This window comes from Schistocerca americana, chromosome 1 (assembly GCF_021461395.2).
Source record: "Schistocerca americana isolate TAMUIC-IGC-003095 chromosome 1, iqSchAmer2.1, whole genome shotgun sequence".
NCBI classification, from domain to species: domain Eukaryota; kingdom Metazoa; phylum Arthropoda; class Insecta; order Orthoptera; family Acrididae; genus Schistocerca; species Schistocerca americana.
Window position 1 is genome coordinate 794,461,138 of NC_060119.1, and position 25,385 is coordinate 794,486,522.

The window sequence follows — 25,385 nt, forward strand, 5'->3', positions numbered from 1 at the left end:
AGGGGGGAACCAAATTGGAAATCAGCAGCAATGGGAACGAAACTCAGAATAAACTCCAGGACGTGATCGGCTGAGCGCGTGTCATCTGCTAAAATTGAAGATATATCAGGCAACAGCTGAAAACGGGTGCGTAGCAGAGTAAAATAGGGGCACTGAAGTAACAGGTGTCTCACCGTCCACAGTTGAGAGCAGTGGGGACAAAGCAAGGGAGGATTGCCATCTAAAAGATGTCTATTGCTAAAATGACAATGCCCTATCCGGAGTCTAGTTAAAATTACCTCCTCCCAACGACAAGTTTGGGAGGAAGAGGTCCAAGCACAGGAAAGAGCTTTCACGTCCCGCAATTTATTATTGGCAAGTGTAGACCAATATGCGTGCCATAAAAGAGCAACATGACGACAGAAAACACTCTGTAGATAGGGGAAGGGAACCATGCAAACAGGAGGCTGAGAAAGAGAGACTGCAGCCTTGGCCGCTATGTCGGCTGCCTCATTTCCATGGATAACAACGTGTCCTGGGATCCAGAGTAATGCCACAGAGATCCCCCCAAGTGGAGCAAGTGGAGGCAGTCCTGAATCCAGTGGACCAGAGAGTGGACAGGGTAAAGAGCTTGGAGACTAAGGAGAGAGCTGAGCAAATCTGAGCCAATAATATACTGTATCTGCTGATGGCGACGGATGTATTGGACAGCCTGGAGAACAGCGTAAAGCTCCGCAGTAAAAACCGAATACTAGTAGGGAAGCCGAAATCTATTAGGTGTGGTGCCAACAATATAGGCACTCCCAACACCAAATGATGTTTTTGAGCAGTCAGTGTAAATAAATAAGGCATCCTTCATTTGTGCGCATAGAGCAGCAAATGCCCGATGATAAACGAGAGAAGGGGTACCATCCTTGGGAAGCTGACAAAGGTCACAGAGCAGGCAGGTCCGGGGGCAGAGCCAAGGCAGTGCTGTACCCCCAGTTGTCAAGAAAGTTATAGGAAAGTGGAAGGAAAGAGAACGTAGCAGTTGACGCAAGCAGACTCTTGGTGGTAGTACAGAGGAAGGGCAGCCTGCATACCCTAAATCCAAGGAGGCGTCGAAAAAAAGGTCATGGGCTGAATTAGCAGGCATGGAAGACAGACGGCTAGCATAACAACTCAGAAGGACAGCTCGCCGATTGGACAGCGGAGGTACAGCAGTCTCAGCATAAAGGCTTTCCACAGGGCTGGTGTAAAAAGCCCCATACGCTAAACGCAATCCATGGTGGTGAACAGTCGAGACGCCGAAGAATAGACGGCCGAGCAGAGGAGTAAACTATGCTTCCATAGTCCAACTTCGAGCGTACTAAGGCGCGATATAGGCGGAGAAGGACCACTAGGTCCGCTCCCCAGTAGGTACCATTCAGAACACGGAGGGTGTTGGATTGCAGACAGCGAGCAGAAAGATAGGAAGTGTGGAAGGACCAGCACAGTTTTCTGTCAAACATAAGTCCCAAGAATTTAGCGATGTCCATGAATGGAAGGTCGACAGGGCCTAGATTAAGGGAAGGCGGAAGAAATTCTGTACGACGCTAAAAATTTACACAAACATTCTTATTGGGAGAAAAGCAGAAGCAGATTTCGATGCTCCAAGAATGGAGGCAATCGAGACATCCTTGAAGACGTCGTTCAAGAAGGCTGGTCCGTTAAGAGCTGTAGTAGATCACAAAATCGTCCAAAAAGAGGGAGCCCAAGACAACAGGAAGGAGACAATCCAGAATTGGATTTATGGCGATGGCAAACAGTACGACAGTTAGCACGGAGCCCTGCGGCACCCCGTTTTCTTGGGAGGAAGTACGGGAGAAAGTAGCGTTCACCTGCACTTTAAATGTGTGCTCTGTCATAAATTCACGAATAAAAAGAGGTAGCCGACCTCAAAAGCACCAAGAGAACAGTGTGCGGAGGATGCCTCTCTTCCAACAGGTATCGTATGCTCTCTCCACATCAAAAAATATTGCTACCATTTTGTGTTTCCTGAGAAAATTGTTCACAATATATGTGGAGAGAGCAACAAGATGGTCAACTGCAGAAAGATGCTTTTGGAAACCGCATTGGGCAGGTGTTAAAAGGCAGGCAGTTCTGTGACCGTGTAGGCTGCAGATTCCTTGTCTTGCACCATGGGGTGGTGGGTTTCCGGATTCTGCTTAATACGTCAGGAGTCTACAGCACACAGGAAGCGACTACACGGGTAGCGGGGGCTGTATGGAAGGGACTGGGCAGTCTTTTAGGTTAGAGGGTCTCAAGAAACCACAGAAAGGGCATCTGTCTAAAAGTGGGCAGGTAAAACACAGGAAGGTAGTTGTAGAAACGATCGGTATTGTAATTGTAAATTGTCGTAGCTGTGTTGGGAAAGAACCAGAGCTCCAAGCCCTAATAAAAAGCACTGAAGCTCAAACAGTTATAGGTACAAAAAGCTGGCTAAAGCCGGAAATAAGTTCAGCTGAAATTTTTTCAAACGATCTAACAGTGTTCAGAAATGATAGATTAAATACAGTTGGTGGTGGAGTATTTATTGCTGTCAGAAGTAGTTTGCCTTGTAGTGAAATTGAAGTAGATAGTTCCTGTGAAATAGTATGGGTAGAGGTCGTACATGACAATCGGACTAAACTATTAATTGGATCGTGTTACCGACCCCCGACTCAGGAGATATAGTTGCTGAACAGTTCAAAGAAAACTTGACTCATTTCAAATAGGTACCCAATCATTCAATTATAATCGGTGACGACATCAATCTATCCTCAATATGCTGAAAAAATATGTTTAAAGCCGGCGTCAGGCACAAAACGTCATCCAAAATTGTACTGAATGCTTTCTCAGAAAATTATTTTGAATAATTAGTTCATTAGCCCACTCAAAGCGTAAATGGTTGCGAAAGCATACTTGACCTTTTAGCAACAAATAACCCTGGACAAATAGTGAGTGTTGTGACGAATACAGGGATTAGCGACCACAAGGCAGTTGCTGCTACGCTGAATACTGTAACACCCACAACCATCAAAAAGAAATGCAAAGTACATCTATTTTAAAAAGCCGATAAAAATGCTCTTAACGCCTTTTTAAGAGACAGTCTCCACTCATTCCAATCTGATCATGTAAGTGTAGAAAAGATGCAGAATGATTTCAAAGAGATAGTATCAATAGCAACTGAGAGATATGTAACACACAAATTAATAAGTGGTGGTACTGATCCCCTATGGTACACAAAGCGTGTCAGGTCACTGTTGCAGAAGCAACGTAAAAAAGTGTGCCAATTTTAAAAGAATGGAAAATCCTGGAAATTGGCAATTTTTGCAGAAGTTCGAAATGTAGTGCGTGCTTCAATGCAAGACGCTTTTCATAATTTCCACAACGAAACTCTGTCTCAGAATCTGGCAGAAAACCCAAAGAGATTCTGGTCATATGTAAAGCACAACAGTGACAAGAAGAAATCAATACCTTCACTGCGCGATAACAACGATGAAGTCACTGATGACAGGGCCACCAAAGCAGAGTTTTCCGAAACTCCTTCACCAAAGAAGAAAAAGTAAATAGTCCTGAATTCCAATGAAGAACAACTGCCAAGATGAGAAACATAGAAGTAGATATCCTCAGTGTAGCAAAGCACTTTAAATCACTTAATAAAGGCAAGGCTTCCCGTCCAGATGGTATACCAGACAGTTTCCCTTCAGAGTATGCAGCTGCAATAGCTCCATATTTAGCAATTATACACAAATGCTCGCTCACGGGAAGTTCCGTACCTAAAGTCGCTCAAGTCACACCAATACCCAAAAAGGGAAATAGGAGTAATCCTCTGAATTACAGGTCCATCTCACTAATGTCAATTTGCAGTAGCGTTTTGGAACATATACTGTATTCTAACATTATGAAGTAACTCGAAGAAAACGATTTACTGACATATAGCCAGCATGGATTCTGAAAATATTGTTCTTGTGGAGCACAACTAGCTCTTTATACTCATAAGGTAGTGAGTACTATCGACAGGGATGTCAAATTGACTCCATATTTTTAGATTTTAGAAGGCTTTCAACACTGTTCCTCACAAGCATCTTCTAACCAAACTGTGAGCCTGTGGAATATCGCTTCAGTTGTGTGACTGGATTCGTGATTTCCTGTCAGAAAGGTCACAGTTCGTAGTAATAGATGGAAAGTCATAAAGTAAAACAGAAGTAATATTTGGCATTGCCCAAGGAAGTGTTATAGGCCCTCTATTGTTCCTGATCTGCATTAACAACACAGGAGACAATCTGAGTAGCCCTCTTAGATTATTTGCAGATGATGATGTCATTTACCGTCTTGTAAAGTCAACAGATGACCAAAATAAATTGCAAAGTGATTTAGGTAAGATATCTGTGTGGAGCAAAAAGTGGCAACTGACCCTGAATAAAGAAAAGTGTGAAGTTACTCACGAGTACTAAAAGAAATCCGCTAAATTTAGATTATGCGATAAGTTACACAAATATGGAGGATGTAAATTCAACTAAATACTTAGGGATTACAATTACAAATAACCTAAGTTGGAACGATCACATAGATAATGTGATGGGCAAAGCAAACCAAAGACTGTGATTCATTGGCAGAACACTTAGAAGGTGCAACAGATCTACTAAAGAGACTGCTTACACTTCTCTTGTCCACCCTATTCTGGAGTACTGCTGTGTGGTGTGGGATCCGTATCAGGTGGGACTGATGGATGATATTGAAAAAGTTCAAAGAAGGGTGGATCATTTCGTATTATCGCGAAATAGGGGAGGTAGTGCCACAGACATGGTACATCAATTGGAGTGGAAGCTCATTTTGTATTATTGCGAAACAGGGAAGGTAGTGCCACAGACATGGTACGACAATTGGAGTGGCAATCACTAAAACAAAGGCGTTTTTCGTTGCGACGGGTTCTTCTTGTGAAGTTTCAATCACCAGTTTTCTTCTCCGATTGCGCAAACATTCTGTTGGCACCCACCTACATAGAGAGAAATGATCATCATGATAAAATAAGGGAAATCAGGGCTCGCACAGAAAAATTTAAGTGCTCGTTTTTCCATTGCACCGTTCGAGAGTAGAACGGTAGAGAGACAGCTTGAAGGTGGTTCATTGAACCTTCTGCCAGGCACTTAATTGTGAATAGCAGAGTAATCACGTAGATGTAGATGTGAATAAAGTGTGATGGAGCCAATCAGTCTCATATGCCTTCTGTAGATCAGAAAAGACTGCAAAATGAGGTCTTGGCATTGAGGAAATGCCTGTCAGATAATTGTTTCAAATCTAATTAGATGGTTGCTTCTGGATAATTTCTCCTGGAAACCACACTGACAAGAGAACAAGAGCCACTGAGATTTGAGAACCCAGCATAATCACTGGGCTACCATCCTTTCAAGTAGTTTGCAGAGCAATTGGTGAGGCTTACTGGTCAGTAGTTGTTGGGTTGTTGCACAGCTTAAGTATTGGGATGAAGATAATATCTCGCTACTGAAAGGGGAAACCATCTTCTAGCCAAATAAAGTTGAAGATCCTGAGCAGGTGGAGTCTCTGAGTAACATTCAGGTGTTGTATCATCCGATTATGAATTGAATCAGGGCATGACACTATATGGTGTGATGAATCAAGAGCCTGAAGCAAATTCCAGCCAACAAGGTGTGCTACAGAAGAATGCTGAAAATTAGATGGGTTGATCACATAACTAATGAGGAGGTATTGAACAGAATTGGGGAGAAGAGGAGTTTGTGGCAAACCTGACAAGAAGAAGGGACTGGTTGGTAGGACATATTCTGAGGCATCAAGGGATCACCAATTTAGTATTGGAGGGCAGCGTGGAGGGTAAAAATCGTAGAGGGAGACCAAGAGATGAATACACTGAGCAGATTCAAAAGGATGTAGGTTGCAGTAGGTACTGGGAGATGAAGAAGCTTGCACAGGATAGAGTAGCACGGAGAGCTGCATCGAACCAGTCTCAGGACTGAAGACAACAACAACAAGGTTCATTGCATAATTTGGTATGGTGGGAGGTTGAAGTATACAGAGATGAATTATCAAACTGCAAACAGGGCAAATGCATGAGCAGAAAATCCAAATGATGATAGATTCTTCAAGTTGTCATTTAAGTTTTCAAAAGGCAGCCAGGTAAGAAGAGGGAGCTGATGATGTAACAAAGTTAGTTTCAATGTGTTCAGCAAGAACCAATACATAGGACAAATACCACGATGAAGGAAGAGATCCTTGGTGACCCAGAATACTATGGAACTTAGTCTATACTTGGCATTAAGAGGCATACATTCCCAATGAGGAGACCCAGTACAGCTAGAATTTCTTCTTATTGTGTTTCGTTCGACAACAATCTTCAGTGCCCAGCCATTTTGGACTGAGGATGATGATCTGTGAAGGATGTCACCTGAGACAACGTCCTGTCCTTTGACAATCTTGAAAAGCTGTTGTAGTGTAGTCTACTGTGGTACTGGCTGGTGACAGGGAAGGGATGGGGGCTGAAAAAAGGGGAATAGCAGTTCCACCGGAACAGGTGATGCACTGGAGATGGCCCCTCGCATCCTCGTCGATGCAACCTAACAGAGAGGTTATGAAGGTGACAGCAGAGGTATACAACTGTCAGCCGGTTTGTAACAAAGCACGGTCAGAGTATTATACTTGTTCTTACACCACTTCTGACATGAATATTACTGTTTTTCCCTTGTTTGGTCTCATTTTCTTAATAGTGCATGTACAATAGTTGCCTGAAATAACCAGTTTCTTATTTAAGCATATATTCTCAAAACTTGGTTGCTCATTGCATTAGTTCTCAATTCCTGATGATGATAAAATATAGCTAGCTCATAGTCTTTTAATAAAATATTTATGATTTACATGAAAACAAGATGAAAGTGAAATTTTCAATGAGCAAATACTTGTCTGTTTCTAAATTGATACAGCCCATTTGAAAGCCTGCACTATACCCTTCCCAATAAGTGTTTTACTTTTTTCCAAAAACATTATATTGCATAAGTTATTCGTATTTAAAATTTTATCAATTTAGGATTAATCAGCCAACCAATTGTGTTTTAGAATGTTTCAGTCTTTAAATTATTTCCAAATTTCAGTACCAACAGCTCTATAGGACTGATTTATCTGTTTCCAGCACCGCAAATTTTCACTAAATTAACTTGCTAGTTTGTTAATTACAGTAGAACCTCACAAATATGACTTTGGATGGACCAAGTCCCCACTTAGTCCAACCATCCGTGGATTAAATAAAGCAAATAAAGTCAGTGTGACAGTGCTACCAAACCCAGGAGATTAATGACAGCAAGTTTATGGTGTTCAATACAGGCTGCAGTGGAACTCTCTCCTCAAACACTTTCTGTGTTTGTTTACCTACCCAGGTCGCTGCTACAATCTGGACCACACTTGTCGATGGCTCATCATCTGCGATACGTATATGTAGACAGCTGACCGTTGCTAGGTACGATAGTTTGATCACTTTCAGAATGAAATAACTTGTTTCTAACTATCAAAAAGTGTTACTGTACACACATTTTTTTTATAAATTAGTGACAATGTTGTTCTTACATATAAAAGTGTGTAAAACTAAATAGTGGCATCAAATAAAAGTAAAACAAGTGGATCTGTTTTTTTTTTTTTTTTTTTTTTTTTTACAAGTGGACGTTGAGCCCAGTGACATAAATGAGTGGATCAGTACAGCTGATGTTGACTGCACAACAAAAGCAGAAGTAAGCGATGACTAACTTATTGTCACTGCAACTTGAACAACCAATGATAATGGGAAAGATGATAACAACAAAGACAATTAGCCTACAGTTCAAGTATCCCAAATGTATACTAAAAATGCATTTCATGCAGCTTTTCAATGCATTGAGTAAAGCTCTAGGTCTATCCCAAGAACATTTTGTGGATTAGAAAATGGCCGAACATAGCTGAAAAATTAAAATTGTCTGCTAAGCAAAAGGATATTACAAGACTTTTTCGTCCTGCTTAAGACAAGAAGTTTTTTTTGTTTTTGTGATTTCTCGTGTTTTAAATAGTTTAGGTACAAATCAGTTCTGTGTCAATGCAGTACTGTAATAAGGTATGCGCAGACATTAAACTTTCACTACAATGATACTATATTATTTATTGTACAATAAAGATGTATTTTGGAGTACATGCGCTATGGCACATTGCACTTTCATGTAAGATCATTTAGTGTTGAATGTTTTCTTCTTGTTTCGTTGCTATTTTAGCATGGAACAATATTCCAAGACAATATTTACAGTTGAATATTACAGTTGTGTTGCACTGTATTGTGATGTTATGGGTCAATAGAAGTGTTCATCTAATAATCCGACTTTTATTTGCATTCCAACCAGCTCCAGTCCCATAGGGAATAGATTAGTGAGGTTCTACTGTTACTAATTAGAAAAAATTCACTTTCTTGAAACTTTCAGACGTGCTTTGGAAATCACTGCGTACGTTAAAATCGCAGTCACAGTAATTCCTATTATTTATGCCATTTTCTAGTTATAGTGGTTTTAGTTAAACAAAATTACCTCACTGCCTACTGTTTCTTTACTCCATTTAATTTTTCTGATTTTTATATTACTATTCTACACAATAAAATCTTCTCAGCAGATCAGCTGAGTACATGTTGGAAGAGTGTGTCTTTACTGACGTGTCCCTTGAATAGCGCAAGGGATTTTCCCATGGCACCTGGGTGAAAAGTGATGTGACATCAAAGCTGATTAGTAGGTCCACCTCATCCAAACCTAATCCACGGAGTACCTTCACAAATTCTGTCGCATTCTTGACACGGTGTGTACAGTGACCCACGAGAGATTCGAAGAGCTGTGCCAGATGTTTGGCTATCCTGTATGTCAGCAAGTTTATGATGTTCAATACAGGCTGCAGTGGAACTCTCTCCTTATGTGTTTTTGGGAGGCAACATAGCCATGATGGTGCCAGTGCCCTGGGGTATAGCCTTTCGTGGTGTTCCAATTCAGTCCTGAGCTATGGCGTACATCAAATGTCTTACATGTCACAGATGTTGTCGTACCCTTACCCTTCTCTCCTTGTTTGTATGCTGGATCTTGCAGTAACATTTCTATCTTCTGTCATTAATCTCCTGGGTTTGGTAGCACTGTCCCACTGACTTTATTTGCTCCTGAGACCACTATGTCCATATCATCACGTAGGGCCAGTAGTGCTCTCTGTTCTGTTGTCAATATGTTGCTCTCCAGCATTCTTCTCTTTTACAGGACCTCCTCACTTCTTAAGCTGCCTCTGCCAGGAGCCCATGTAGGGCATGCTCTATGCTGCTGATGGAGCCATGTTTCAGAAACATCCTTGGAACTGCAGCAAAGTTTAGGTCTTTCCGACAGCATGGAACTTGTTGGCTCATTCAGGTCTCTCAGTCAGGTTGTTATTGATCTTTTGTCTTCCTGCTGTAGAGCTCTCAGAAGTGAGAGAAACGTGTCACATGCATTCTTAGTGGCTTTCTTCCTGCAGAGTTCACTGACTGTGCAAGTGTTGCCATCCATCCACTTTCAGTTATGTCTGGGAGACTGGAAGCCAGGCCCACATGGTGAGTTAGCGAAGTACTTGCATTCTTGTCAAGTTCCAGTCTGGTAACAAGGATTTGCTCCTGTACCAAGCCCAGACTAGCCAGTCATGATATGTGTCTCATCCTGGCCTGTCACATGACAGAAAAAACTTACAGGAGTTCCTACATTATCTCAGTGGCATTCATAACAACATCAAGTTCACCACTGAGACAGAGGAGAATGGAAGTCTATCCTTCTTAGAAATTTTGATCACGAGAAGTTTCAACAGCATGCAGGGACACACCGCTTCTACCTTAATGCTTGGACTTGCCAACATCCAGTGCAACTCAACTCATTACTAACTACCGAAGTACATAGAGTGAGGCGCCTCTGCTACAGGAATTGCTTGCTGAGTAAGTTATAGTACCTGCAGGAAACTTTCTGCAAAAATGGTTACAACAAAATGCAAATTAGATGTGACCTAAAGGTAGATAGGAGGAGGGAGGACAAACCAGATAAAGAAGAAGCCAAATGTGTAGTTTTCATGTTGTATGTAATGTCACTGACAGCAAAGATCACAAAAATAATGGAGAAACATAATATAATGACTGTTACCCATGCAACAAGAAAAATTGAGGACATCCTTGGCCTGAACAAAGACCCACTAGGATCACGGACACCAGGCATTAACAATATTGAGTGCGAATGTGGGATGTAATAAATCAGACAGACACAGCAATGCCTTTCACAGCACTATGCAGAACACATCAGCAACACTTGACTGCGGCAGACAGACTAGTCCAGGGTAACAGAGCATGTCATCAATGAGGAAAACACCTTCAGTTTCTAATGAACAATGAGGTTGTGCTGTGTCAACAGGTTCTAGGACTTGATTGTCAAAGAGGTGGTAAAAACACATCTGCACAACAACCTAATATATTGTGATAGCAGTACACCATTGGATTCCACAGTACAAAAATGAAACAGGAATGGACAGATGCCACACATGCCGGGACTCAATGCTGACACCAGGGCCGCACTGCATTCCTCCACCACCAGTTCGGCACCTGCTTCCAGAGGCCTGTTATTGGCCCACCCACAGATGAGGTCAGTGGTCAAGCAGCTATGTAGATCAGCGGAACATTTTGCCTGTAGATGATGGGTACAAGACTCATTGAAACATTGTGACAAGACTATGCCACCACTTAGAAGATCACTAGAGAAGATTTTATCATTGGAATGTGTCAAGAAAACCTGCAAGCACAACTACCTAACGTGTAATAAGCTAATAGTTCAGTAAATAGTAATTCTGGACATTATGCCCACCTATAACTAGGTGTGGCACACACAGCCTCAGCCAATCAGTCATTCAGTGCCTGGAAGAGAGAAGGTAACAACATGTTACCAGTCAGGCCTCAGTACTGAAATAATTAACAACCTATATGTGTCAATATATAATTTGCAGTCTGTGCCCAGTTACTGACATGTTAACCATTATGTAAATCTGCACATAAAGGATATGTTCTCCTTAATCAGTTAGCACCAACTGTTACAATAGGAAGCTATCAGTTATTTAGCCATCTGTGAACTTTGTTACTATTTCTTTATTAGTTTAACTTACTGACCTGAATTTTGAGACTCCTGCGCGGTAGAAATCTGATCACCATTAAGTGAACATTTTTTGTTGGTAAACATGAAGAAACTGAAAATTATTTGCTGCAGTGTTGGGTAACTTCTTAAAAAAAGAAGTCTATCAAGCCCACTAATAACAGGAAGATGATTCACAAAGACAGGCTGTGAGACTTCCAAGATGGTGTTCTAGGCCCTTCAAAGCACCCTATGTTTTGTGCCCCGGGATTCTGGAAAGTGATCATAAGACTGACGGCCGAAAAGGTACCATGGGTGGCACTGAAGTGGGTAGGAGTACTATAATTGAGGAGACAGGTCCAGATCACAAATAAGCTTTTTTCACTAATTTGCCAAGTACTGACTAGCAAACGAACACATACAATACTGGTACTACGGACAAACAGCATTATTATGTACTGTTGAATAAGTTTCAAACAACTGGTTTCAACAACAGGTCCATCAGCCTAAATGTGGAGAAATACTTCAGATCCTGGGTATATTGGCAAGAGACAAGGACTAGTCACCATAATGTTATTACAAGGGCAATGGTTACCAAACTTCATTAACAAAACTAAGAGATTATTTGCATTTTATGGAACTGCCAGTCAGTCACTAATAACTTATTCAAAAAACAAACAGAGCACTTGGTTCAAATCCAACAAATGCAAGAGAGTTGTAGCTGAAACATATCATAGGCTACATTCAAGTACTAGGTACCTCTCTGGACTTATGTGAAGTCAAGGAACTGCTCCAAACCTTCAATTGTGGATCAATGTGGTGAGGCAACTGAACACAGTGTACTCATACACCGAGATCTACACACACACACACACACACACACACACACACACACACACACACACACACACACACTAGAAAGTCCAATATGGTTGACATCAGTGTGAGAACATTAAAATTATGTCAAATGAAAACACTGATGCAACATGTGTAGTAAAAATAGTGGCAAATTTGAAAGTATGATGTCTAAGTAGACTTAGATGATTAACTTACACTAAGCACAGACCTCAGATTACATTAGGCTATGTATCAATCTGTTACCAATCACTTTAATGTGATTACATTTATTGGCCTTTGCCACATCATAATCAGTTCATCACATTCTAACCTAACCTAGGCCTAGGGTTTCTTTAGAGCTCAATGTGTAATCACAACCAAAGCTCCAGGGAGGATGGGAGGAGGTAGCTATCATATCCTAGCTGATAATTATGACATTAAATGTGATTGGTGCTTATTTAACTCACTGCAATTTAATCTGTGCTATCAGATCTCAACCTAACCACACAACCTAGGAAATAATGACATTCAAAAAAAACATTATTGTGAATATAAACATGTTGACATAAATCAATAATAGTCATCAATTAATCTTGCTGTCTCCACATGGAAAACAAAGTAATCAATCTGTACCCTCTGCAGAAAGAAATCATTACATTCAGTGATTCTCACTGGTTGTCCTATGCTATCACTTCACTGGCTACAGCCAATGATAACAAATTGCCAACAGCAGCATGCAATGGAAAACTTGTAGATTCGTAAGTGCACTTTAACTAGTGTAATTTCTTAACAGGAAATCAAAAGTGAACATTTGAATTAAGTGATGAAAAGTGATATGGTAAATATAATTGAAATGATTGGCATGTAAAAGGAGATGGATAACTAACAGAACCAGTATCATTAATTTATTTGTCCAAGCATCATTTTACAATGGTGTAGGATGTCAACTTAATATAGACGGTATGCAAACATTTGTTTAATGAGGAGAGGGAAAAAGTTCACCACAAGAAGGTATTATTGTTACATGACTAAGGAAATGCACAACAACTTGTACTGAATTTGCAATTGGTGTAATGAACGACATCTCCCTTATAAATGTGGATAAATGGAAAATAATGCCCATAACAAGAAAAAAGAGCTGGAATATATGTGATAATAAGATTAGTGGTAAACTAGCAAAGCCCATCACGGAACTTCAGTGTGTAATGGTAATTCTAAGAAACAAAATGCAATGAGACAAACACACAAAATCGGTTGTAGGAATGATGAATAGAAGGTTTAGATAAACAAAGAACACAGACTACAGCTATTAGGAGGGCACATCATACATCATCTACAGGGTGAAGTGGAATTAGAGCACTCGGGCTTTGCAGCGTGACTCCTCACATACCAGCGACAAAAAAAAAAAAAAAAAAAGTCTCTCTCAAAATTTTGTCTAGCGAGTATATCCAGCAGAAAAAGGACTTTAAACAGTGGCAATCTGGCAATGCTGTAACCACATGTATGGTAACTACCTCTGTCTGTACAGATTAGTTGTGCTGTACAGTTGGTGCACAGATATAGTTTTGGGTCAGTATGCAGCAGGTCGATGGTTCGATCCTGGATTGAGGCATATGTTTTTTATTTGGTAGGCTGAATGTAGTCCAGGTGGTACGGTATCTGGCATCTTAATCGTTAACAGCGATTGCAGCAGGTCCTCTAGAAAACATTTGCCCTTACATACTACAATCGTAGAAATGGAAGAATGGTCAGCTTTGAAAGAAGACCTTTCCAAGTCACGGGCGTGAATTTATTCGCACCACTCCATCTACATCTACTAGACATGAAACCTGTTTTCCTTGTACCCTCCTCAAATGATCCCATAGATTAGTACCAACTTTTATTCTTGCCTCATTCAGGTCCATTACATTTCGTTAGGGCCTAATGTTACCAGTAGGACTAGTAACGTGCTTTGTGAATAATGTCCAAACTCTGTTACTAATTGTATGTCTTATCACCATAGTCTCACTAATTATGTCTTTCAACATTGAGTCTGGTAACCACATGCTGTTTAGTATGTAGCTCAATGCATTATTATTATTATTATTATTATTATTATTATTATTATTATCATCATCATCATCCTATCGATGGGACTGTGGAAACATCACGTCTGTCATCATTAGGGAAACAGTGTAATCAGAAACCGAACATTTTACAATTAGCGGTGTTGGGATGAATCATGCAGAACAATATCTGTCAGAGGGGTAATGCGTGTTAGGTGGAACTGCACGCAGGACTGATGGTGTGTTTATACTGTATGCACTGTCCACCGGACAGGGACTAGTTGCGAGCACAGTAACGCACTCATGACAGACCTCCACTGAACATGCATACACGTATTGAATTTTCTCATTGTAAACCTCTAAACCAGTGTGGCCCACGTGTAGCATACACAAATGATGAATATGTTGCTTCTGGTCTTTGGCTCACCTGATAACCAGGCTGGTGTTACCACTCGTGAATATGCTGCTAGATATCCTCGCCGGTGCCATCTACATAAAAATGCGTTTCACCATCTGGAGCTGCGCCTTTAGGAGTCAGGTTCTCTCCTTCCACCTTTGTGTGAAACAGGTCGTCCACGGACTTGCCGTACTCCAGCTACTGAGGAAGCTATTCTGGAGGTCATACACCAGGAACCTCAGCGAAGTATACATAGCATAGCAAGGCAGCTGCGTGTCTCGCAGCTCAAGGTTGTTCACATGCTCCACAAGCATGTGCTGCACCCCTGTCAATGCCTTCTCGCAACACTTCCATCCTGCGGATCGCCATCAGCGGATGCAATTCTGTGAATGGTTCCAACAACAACAGGAAACCAATGATGACTTTGTTAACACCGTAATATGGTCAGATGAAGCAGTATTCACTCGTGATGGTGTCTTCAATTTGCACAATGCCCTCTATTGTTCTGAGGTTAATCCGCAGGTCACCCGTGACCGTGGATAACAAGTTCGCTTTCGTATCAACGTCTGGGCCGGAATATTGGGTGATAGGTGTTTGGGCCCTTACATGTTACCTGACCAGTCGACTCCACAGAGGTACCATGCATTCCTCTCAAACTATCTGCCTGATGAGCTGGAAGATGTTCTACTAGATGTTAGGCAGAGGATATGATTCCAAGCTGATGGTGCACCTCCACATTCTGGAATTGTGTGACAGTATTTGGACAGAACATTTCCAATGAAATGGCTCAGACATGGAGTTCCAGTTGTATGGCCATTATATTCACCTGACCTAAATCCCCTGGATATCTTCCAGTGGGGACACCTGAAGGAGCAGATGGCCTCTACTCCGCCGATAAATGTGGAAGAATTGGTAGTGTGTGTTCATGTTGCTCTTGTTACTGTGGATGCAGACTTCCTGTGAAGTGTCCAGAGCTGTATGATCTGGTGGGTTGCGCAATGTTTGGACGTGCAGGGAGATTGCTTTGAGCATCCGTTTGTTCCGAGGACTACGTATTCTGTCGTGAAGGTCATGCGGTCATTAATATGGACATCATTATTGTCACTGGTTGCTAATGTGTGACATCTGAGTGCTCATATTATATGTAGTATAAACAACAAGTAGATGTCGTGTTATTGTACTGTGCTATTGTCTTTAGCCTCTTGAAACTGATATGGGTTTTTGTAGTTATGCTGACCTATTACAGGTCATTTGTTTCAACTGTCTATTTCTTATTTGTCTAACCACATATTTGTTACGTTCAGCATTACAAAATGTTATAAACTTAGGATACTGTGACCTAAGAAATGGTGTATATTGCAGTATGAAATGTCAGAATGAAATCAGCAAATAAAAACAATGTGCCCCAACTTAGGATCGAACCCTCAACCTCCTACATGCTAACACAAAACACTATCCACTGCACCAACTGCACAGCACAACTAATGCGCGTGGACACAGATAGATACTTTACATGTGGTTACAGTGTTGCCACATTGCCACTTTTTAAAGTCTCTTTTCTGTCGGATGTAATCGCCGAACGAAATTTTGAGAGAGACATTTTTTTATCGCTGGCATGTGAGCAGTCACACTGCGAAGCCTGAGTGCACGAATTTCACTTCACCCTGTATAGCAATACCAAAACTCAAACTAGTATTAATATGAGAAACTGGATTTTGTAAGTTGCTTTGTAAAAAATGTGTAGTGCCTCCTCTCCCACTACACATTTCTCATGGTAACATGTAATATATGAACAAAGCATGCAGCAAAATAGGCCTACTTCATGTGGATTTTTCTATTATGTAATCCAGATTATCTGAATAAATCTTGCAGTGTTAGTTTTTATAATGAACAATGTGTTAAGTATATCATAATAGTAGACTTCAGACTATATTAAAAATCAATCTGCTACTACAACTTTTATTTTATATTTGTATTTGTTGGCTTCAACTCATAACCAAATTGTCTCATTTCAACCTAACCTAGACCTCAGGCTATCCTACAAATCATTTTGCAATCAGAACAAGCTAAGGCCTTTGACAAAACCACAGCAAAAAGGGTAGTTAGAAATAACCACAAAAACAAGCAAAGTAATTGCAATTGCTACACTATGTACTTTGCTTGATTTTCGTCAATTTGAATGTGAAGGCTGGAGTACGTTACTGCATCTAAAGCTAAATAATAACAGCCAATTTTCTTTATTACATCTGATTTGTGAATAGTGCTCTGCAAACAAATATTATGTTGCAGTCAGAATCAACCTTCATGTAGGCCTAATGCTGGAGTTGAAACAGCCTCTTAAATTCATTACTGAACTCCGCCTATGTATTGAAAATGATGACTACAGCATATAATGGGTCTTGGGAGTTTTTCTTTGCAATTGCAGCACATAAATCTGTTACTCATAAATTCCAACTTTGAATTGAAATATTTGTTTATTCAGGTCCTATAACCTTATGACAGCACTGTATGAGAATAACTTGTGAGTCTTACTGATATATTCTGATTCCTTTGCGTGTACAGGTGTGTTTTCTCAGTTACATTGACCACCTAATAAAGCTATGACAAAGACAAAAATAGGTGCCTACGTTAATCTGCGAAGGCAAGTATGATGCTACCGTAATCAGATGTCTACGAAAAAAATATTGGAAAAGATACCTATAAAACAGCTAAATTGCAGTTTCAACATATCCAACAACGTTACAATACATCAAATTACAAAACTTCACTATATAGTTATTATGCTTTCATCCTTACATCTTTTTCTGGGATTTGTTGACATTCGTCATTGGGTACTGATCTTGAGAGTTGACGAGATGAAGCTGTTTCTTCTGTCGTAGAATTTCTTTTGGCTTCTGTAGCAAAAACACTACCTTCAGAATCACTTCTCGGGATAACATCATCTTCCTTGGTAGATTTGATTTTCCTGTTCCAAACGAGGATACGATATTGCTATGAAATTATAATCAGCTTGCCAAAATTCGATGTGGAATATTATACACCGTGGGGAATGACACCAGCAATGACATACAGGTTATAAAGTTGATACATTTCCGACAAAACAATTTCATGACAATTGCTATTTTTACCTCGATTGTCGACTGGGTGTTAAGTCTTCAGCGTCGTAAAATTCTTCGGAATCACTACTAACAGACATTCTATAATTACTTTGTTAACAATCATATGATACACTCAACCATTCCAAAAATGTCATAACACACGCGAAACATATACACTGTCTACTGTCTGAGCAAGGAAATTCTGCAGTTATCTTTGGAACAGTGTGACTGACCAATAGGGAAGAATCTTTATTCTCTTATTTAAGTAGGATTGGCCAATGTCGATATAGCCTCAAACCCAAGGTTTCTATGGTACAAAAGTAAGATGGAGGATCTTGCAGTTGAAGTATGCGGCGAGAATGGGGCCTATTATAAGGTTTGTACTGTATAAAGTATGTCGTTTGTAGGGAGAAGCACCATTGCAGGTCATTCAGTTAAATTTCAAATATGTTCCCAAAAAATATTTTACCGGTATGTCTTTTACTTTCGGAGAATATTCGTTTTAAGAGTGGTACGAGAACGCGGCTAGGACGCCATGTCCCATTTGACAGGGCGTGATTTTACACGCGCGTGTCTTATAGGGAATAATTTAAGCATTATGAAATGCTAATGCACCTTAAAGTCATGGTAAATAAGGTCAGTTTTATCCAAGAGACGTATATTGGTTTGTGTGTGCTATGTAGTTCAGACGTGCGCTTACTTCAGCATTTGCTGTTTCTTCTAACCTAACAAGTTAGTCTTGGTGAAGTACTGGTTATAAGCTATTTTACGGTGTCAAGAACGTGCCTCTTACTGTCATCTTCAGAAATGAATCAGCCCTGAATTGCACGAATAATCCCATGACCCGGAAAACAGCTCGCAAGCGATATTAGCAGGACGCGTGTTCGTTAAGTAGACTACTGGAAACTAAACTTTTGTCACTTTTCTGTTTCAGGCCTTCGTTACAGACATTTTCGATGAGGAAGTATCCGTTGCGTTCGAGAAAGAGTGAGTATAATTCTACATATGTGAAGGTAGCTTTACACTTATTCACAACACAAGCAAATACCTGTGTTTGGATTCTGTGACTGGGCACAAATTGTAGTGGTTATGCTAGGGCTAGCAGTTGGGATCAATATTAATTGTGGCATTAATTACGTAATAGGAATCAAAATTAAAATTTATGGCATGTAAGTATTTTATTTTTTTTTTTATTTTTGTGTTGGCAGTGAAACTGTTTTGTGTTTGTGTTAAGCGGAAAAAGGTAGATCTATAACAGTACCCCCGTAACAGTTAGTACGTGGAAATCTCTTACCTTGTTTATATTTTGACTTTGTGTTGTGTTTACCACCATTATTATTATTATTATTATTATTATTATTGCCCTGTTGACTGAGTTAATGTGTACCTTTGTCGTGGTGTATAATAGTTATGTAGGTTCACTTTTAGATTCATAAGTGGAATAATTAAGGAATTTTTTTTATTTTTTTTTTATGCATTACAGGGAATCCTTTTCGACTTTTGTAAATAACTGAATTAACTGGGTGTTTTGTATTTGAGTGTAATTACTGTGTTTTTGTGTGTGTGGGGACGGGGGGGGGGGCAGGGTAGTGCACTGTGGTTGCTTGCTTTTCTCAGTCCCTGCCAATGGAGTTGTCGTAGTGCCTCTGCATGATGAAGTTATTTCTGCATTGCATGGCTGTTTATCTTATGAGAGAGGACTTTGTCAATGTATTTTCAAGCTGTAAATGAGCTTTGTTATGCAGAGGCGTACTGTATAATCATGTGCACAAGAAAATCAAAGGATGACATACTGGCTCTTGACAGAAGGAAGCTCATCCAATTGAAGACGTTAACAACTGTGAGACGGCATTTTATTCTTCCTAGCTTAGCCACCATCTGCTTTTTTCCTCTGTGGTTGTATTTACCACTCATACAGATGCTCAGTGTGCAGTGACAACTTCCTTATCCCATAATCATTGCCTTGAAACAGCTTTACACATTTCTTAGCTTCAGTTCGTTGCCATAAACAGCTAAACATTACCATTTGGTATCTCTTTTTATATACTATATAGGTTAACAAAATGTTGCAGCTACATGAAGCTGCAGGTTGAGAGAGGTGCACAGTTACTGAAGATGTCATTTGATAGTGTTGTAACAAGCTGGACACTGGCTTGGCTGGTAACTAATGTTGTTTTGCTCAGTGTAAGTCAGTCTTACTTCTCAGCGTAATTTTATCAGTTCCAGCATTTGCTAGAGAATCTATCAGTTGTACTCCATATTAAAGCAATTGGACCTTGTGCCTATGCTTGTTTTCAAAGTTGTATAGATTGTTTATATTAGAAGTTAAATAGTGTGTGTGTGTGTGTGTGTGTGTGTGTGTGTGTGTGTTTTAAATTTGTAGGAAGAAACATTTAAAAGTATTCATTTATTTTATTGGTAGTAAGTTGTGGTAATTATCTTTTTTGCAGAACACCCCAAAGATTTTGAATTGAGTGATTACTAGCTTTTATTGTTTATTGATAACAAAAATATCATATTACAGTTGGCAGCCAGAATCAAAATTTCCATTCTCGCAAGTACGGCTTCCACCTGATGACTCCACAAGCAAATCAGATTTCACTGAAAACCAGGAAATTGAAGTATTTTCGAGGGCCAATGATCAGGAAGCGTGTGGTTGGTGGAAAGCAATTATAAAGGTAAGTTAGCTATACTTCTTGCAAAACAAGTGTAAACAGTTAAGAAAATGTGGTTTCCCTGTCCCACTCCCTATTGAACAGTGTTGACGTTCTGCATTGTGAAAACTAAGCAGCAGTCCCTTTTTAAGAAACAAATATGTCAAGTTTTCAGCAAGTATTGACTTTCCTGCAATTCTTACGTAAGTTGTAAGAAAGTACTTATTTTTTCTATTCCCAGATAATGCATTTAGCATTTGGCACTTGGCTCCAACAATTAAGCTGAGCCATCTTTCAACTGCTAATCCTCTTTAGGTTGGTTCTCATTGTATGTCATTACATTTTTTAGTTAAACTGCTGTCTCTGTTCATAATCATTAGGCTAGAGTCTCCGTTCATAATAATTAGGCTGGAGACTTGAATTGCCATGAAGGTATTAAATTTTGACATAGTTGGCTGCTGGAGTTGCCCTGTTGTTATTGATAACTTGGAAGTACACTGATCTTTGCATTATTAAATTGCCTAGTATGTTAAAGGCAGCCATCCCATTGATGACGGAAGTGTTATGTGGAATGAATAGATGGGTTACCTTAAGAAATACTGAAAGAAGTTGTGTGAATTTAGGAATTTTACATTGGATATGTTGTTAATGTCTTGGAACATAATTTAATTGGATAGATAAGAAAATCTACCCACCAAGTGACGGCAGAAGCCCCACAGAAAGGTTATAATTAGCCAAGCTTTCGGAGCCAGTGTTACCTTCAGGTGGAAGGGTTTAAGGGGAAGGACTGGAGAGGTCTAGGCAAAGTAGATTTCAGGAAAGTCACCCAGAATTGCGTGTCAGGAGAAACTTACTGGGCAGGATGAAAAAGAAAGATTGATTCTTGGGGACTGCACTGGATGAGATTTGAAAACCCGAGAGCTTAAAGATAAAAGAGTAATATGCAAGACAAAGATCACTGCTTAAACATTGTGCACGAGCCAAATAGAGTGAAAAGCTAAGTGAATTGTATGTAATAGTTGTGGGAGATGGGTGGTGAAAAATGCATGGGTAAGACAATGAAAGATGTAGAAAACTAAAACAAAGTGAAGAAGAGTAGTTACTGTGAAGATATGCTGAGAAGGAAGAAATTAACATAAATTAAGGCCAGTTGGGTGGCGAGTGCCGAGGACATGTTGTAACACTAGTTCCCACCTGAGAGTTCTGATAAACTGGTGTCTGGGAGAAGAATGCAGGTGGCGCATGTGGTGAAACAGGCACAGAGGTCACAATTGTCATATTCTAGAGCATGCTCTACAACAGTATATTGCATGTTGGCAGTATAAATCCTATGCCTGTGCCCATTCATCCTAATTGATAATTTGGTGGTGGTCGTGCCGATGTAAAAGGCCAAACAGTGTTTACATAACAGCTGGTATGACCTGTTGTTTCACAGGTGTGCCAGTTAAAAGGCTCGTATAGGCGGTGGTAGGAGGGTACGTAGGGCATGTCTTGCAGTGGGGACATTCACAGTGGTAGGAGCCATAGGGTAGGGAGATGGGTGCCGAAGGAGCATAGGGTCTGCCGAGAATATTGCAGAGATTGGGAGGGCAACAAAAAGCTATTCTAGGTGTGGTGGGTAAAATTTCAGGGGAGGATTTCAGGGAGTGATGCGTTGTCAAAGTAGCTGATTAATACATTCCAGGCCAGAATAATACTAAGTGACCAGTGGTGTGCTAGGAAGCTTTTTTGGAGGGTTGTTTTTTGAATGAACATATTACCGTATTTACTCGATTCTAAGCCGCACCTGAGAAATGAAACTCGAAATAAAGGAAAAAAATTTTCCCGAATCTAAGCCGCACCTGAAATTTGAGACTCGAAATTCAAGGGGAGAGAAAAGTTTTAGGCTGCACCTCCAAATCGAAACAAAGTTGGTCCATTGTAATATGAAACACAATTTAGGTCAAATGAATGACGATACAGCTATAGTTGTTTGGTTCGAGTTGTAAGCTTAGCAGTTAGCTTTACCAGGTAGCCATTGCTATGCGTCAGGCATTCAGTCTGTATTTATATGGGTACCCTTCCTTTTTCGCGTGCTTCGTCTGGTTTGAATTGATTGCTTATTTTTCTTTGATCTGATAAGTGCCGTTCTCTTTGTTATAGGTGTTTACGTCACTCTAAGCTGAAAATGCATTCTGATAATGAGTGTTTACGACCTGTCGCCGCTTGCGGCATGGCTTGCTCTTGTGCACAGTGCCGCTGTTTTTTAAAGGAATCGTCTTATTGGCGAAACAATGGCAAGAGACTGCTTTCTTTGATAATGATCAACAAGAACCAAATAATAGACTGCGTATGATAGATGATGTTCTGAACGAGAGTTTAGTGGAAATTTTTCTCCATTTGAAAATCTTTGCAGACGCCTCTTTAGTACATTAAATTCTGCACAGAACTTAGTCATCTTAGAATTAAAAACCTAGTCAATTGCCTTGTTTCATTTCTGACTATCACTATTAGACATAAGAATAATACGAATATAAACATGACATGATATGTATATTCTTCCGCGTTTGCTGTTGTCTCACTCTAGTTTCATAGTTTATTAGGCAGACAGGATTTAAATGAGATAGCAGCAAACACGAAAGAATACGTGGCAAAATGTTTGTATTCGTATTATTCTTATGGTGAAGAGAATACTGCATGTGATTCACAATTCATAATAGTTCCTATTAGCAACCATCTCTTCTCACAGGTAGGAAAAAAATTCAGAAATCAGAATGTAGAGTTGGCCATATTGACAAACATCTCAAACAGTTTTGCCAGTCAGATTTTCGTAGTACATTGAAATGCTGCTGCATTCGAAGATGAACAAAACGGAATTTGTATTTACTTCAGTGGATAATGTATGAAAATGCAGTGGTCGAAACTCGTGGCGGAGAAAAAAAGCTAGTCTTCCAACTTTTTTTAAAAAATTTATTTACTGATTCAGAGGTTTTGATGCCAGTATTTATCTTTGTGCCTGAGTAGCACTACATATATTCGACGGCAGAAGTTAGTTGTGGCGGCACCTACCAACATTTTTCAGAACTTCCGCTTACTTTGCACTCGATTCTAACCCGCAGGCGGTTTTTTGGATTACAAAAACCGGAAAAAAAGTGCGGCTTAGATTCGAGTAAATATGGTAACGCATGAGGTAGAAAACAGATGACGGTCTGAACAAGAGACGATTACAAAGACCTGCAAGAGGGTTACATAAGAAGGAAAATGTGGCCACATGGGATAATATAACAACGAAAACAGTCAATTTTTGACAAATTGATTGTTTTCATTGGAAAATACTAACACATACATAAAATCACATAAGTGTTTCCAGTGGGACACAACTATGGTGTGCGAAATATATAAAAAGTCCTGACTTTCTCATTGGCTTTGCCCAATTCCTACCTAACTTAACCTTTTCAGCCAATCTTAGGTTACACTATAGATTAATTAGAACTTGTGTTCAGTAAAATAGCTAATCTTAGCACTCAAATCAAGTTACCACCTAATCTGGTCTGGATCTTGGGCAGCACTAAATTTAACATGTTGCCACTTTCACTTTAAAAAATAGTAGTGATAGTGACGTTACGACCTAATTTTTCATTTTGTCACAGATCACAGCAGATTGACAGTGTTCTGAGCTTCAATACACCCTTCAACAGATTTCATTTGACTGGGTGGGAGGTTTAAAATTGGATAGGATTTCCTATTGTGTGATGAAAGACTGTAATCACTGATCACAAAGCACTGAAATTAAGTGTATGCTTGAAGTCTGATGAAAGGTAACGTTTATAGTTACTGTCATGTAGCCTAACACTTAAACACACAGCAAATCGTCCTACAACTAATGCATGTTAGAGATACATTTAATGCTGGCTATCAAGTAAATTGCGTACTTCTGTGGTAAAATATGTAAATATCAAAATCTCCAGATACAGCATTTTAACTTACCGTAACATGGCAGTAGCTGATCCCCTTCCATCAGCCAATGGCAGTATGTGGCACATGGACTCACTGTTTCATGTGAACTTATAAATGTAAGACATTGTGTGTTAACATCCAAGCTGCCCAAAGTGTAGCAGTGTACGTCACTACTTCTCCAAACACACATCCACAACAATCATCATCATACTGTGTTTGCATCTAGGCACAAAGTAACAATTTGCAATTGTATGATTGACAGGGATTATCTTACAGTTCAGAACAGTGTTATGAAATTGCCCCTTCCTCCCAGTGCATTAGTGACAGTTCGAATTGGTCAGCTGTAGTATTTTACACAGGCAGACTCAGTGCATCCATTGTTTGTTATGCCATCAGCTTTAATAGTCTCACTTTCACCATACAATGTTACTATCCCAGTCATAATTAAGCTAAATCAAATTTTATTCTGTCTGTGATCATTTGATTACATATTCCATGGATCATTTTGCATGATAGATCATAATGTGGAATGAGTCTTAGACATTCACATTGCAAATTAATTTGTACATGTGTTTACAGTCTGAACATTTCTGAGTTTATTTTTTATTACACAAAAGAAAAAAGATACATAGATGTTAGTAATTCCAACCCACCACCTCTTCTGCATAGTAATTGTCAAGGAGAAGCTCTTTAGATTTGTTTTCATTTCTGATATTAAGATGAAATAGTAATTTATTGATAGCATATCATTTTGATTATTGCCCATGTTAATGATGAAAACTGGTTTAGTGTCCAGTCTCAAACAAAATAAATATTTTTGGTAAGTGCTCTTTTTCTGTATTATCAAACGGAAGTGTTCAAAGTGTGTTTCTGTCATTGTTGAAATATTTTCTTACACATATCTTGCACAATATTGCTATTGACAGCAGGTGTCTACAGTTAAATTTTATTTCAGTAGTCACGGGATTCTACAGTATCCACATGGATAAGCTTAATCTTTTATGAACCTGTAATTTTCTAATGGTGTTAGACTGGAATATTGTGAAGTACAGTTAGTTTTCCTTCAACTCAGTGTTACAGAAGTGTGTGTGGCAACACCTTTTAGAATACTGAGTTCAGATTATCGTTCATAATATTTGTGTAGTTTGTAATAGATCATTCTGTTACGCGTGTGTAATAATGTAACTTCTCCAAGATGTCATGTTGCGTGCTGTGATTTGATAATAGCAAAATGAAGTCACCATGTTGAAGTAAATGTTTTTGATGTTTAAATCCCATATTTTGTTGTCTTT

General features: G+C 39.6%; 2 protein-coding genes across 5 annotated transcripts in view; one reads left to right on the forward strand and one right to left on the reverse strand.

The window, feature by feature from the left end:
• LOC124612502 (WD repeat-containing protein 44) overlaps positions 1-17,672 on the reverse strand; it is a 151,838-nt gene extending 134,166 nt beyond the window's left edge. The window contains exons 1-2 of the mRNA XM_047140747.1: positions 17,534-17,672; positions 17,202-17,370 (exon numbers count right to left, since the gene is read on the reverse strand). Coding sequence (XP_046996703.1) covers positions 17,202-17,370; positions 17,534-17,601 — 237 coding nt within the window. The 5' untranslated portion in view covers positions 17,602-17,672. The remainder of the gene's footprint in view (positions 1-17,201; positions 17,371-17,533) is intronic.
• Positions 17,673-17,787: 115 nt separating this feature from the next.
• LOC124612510 (synaptic functional regulator FMR1) overlaps positions 17,788-25,385 on the forward strand; it is a 237,528-nt gene continuing 229,930 nt past the window's right edge. For all 4 annotated transcript variants that reach the window (XM_047140759.1, XM_047140787.1, XM_047140769.1 and 1 more), the window contains exons 1-3: positions 17,788-17,879; positions 18,438-18,490; positions 20,028-20,181. In XM_047140759.1, the coding sequence (XP_046996715.1) occupies positions 17,829-17,879; positions 18,438-18,490; positions 20,028-20,181 (258 nt within the window). In that variant the 5' untranslated portion in view covers positions 17,788-17,828. The remainder of the gene's footprint in view (positions 17,880-18,437; positions 18,491-20,027; positions 20,182-25,385) is intronic.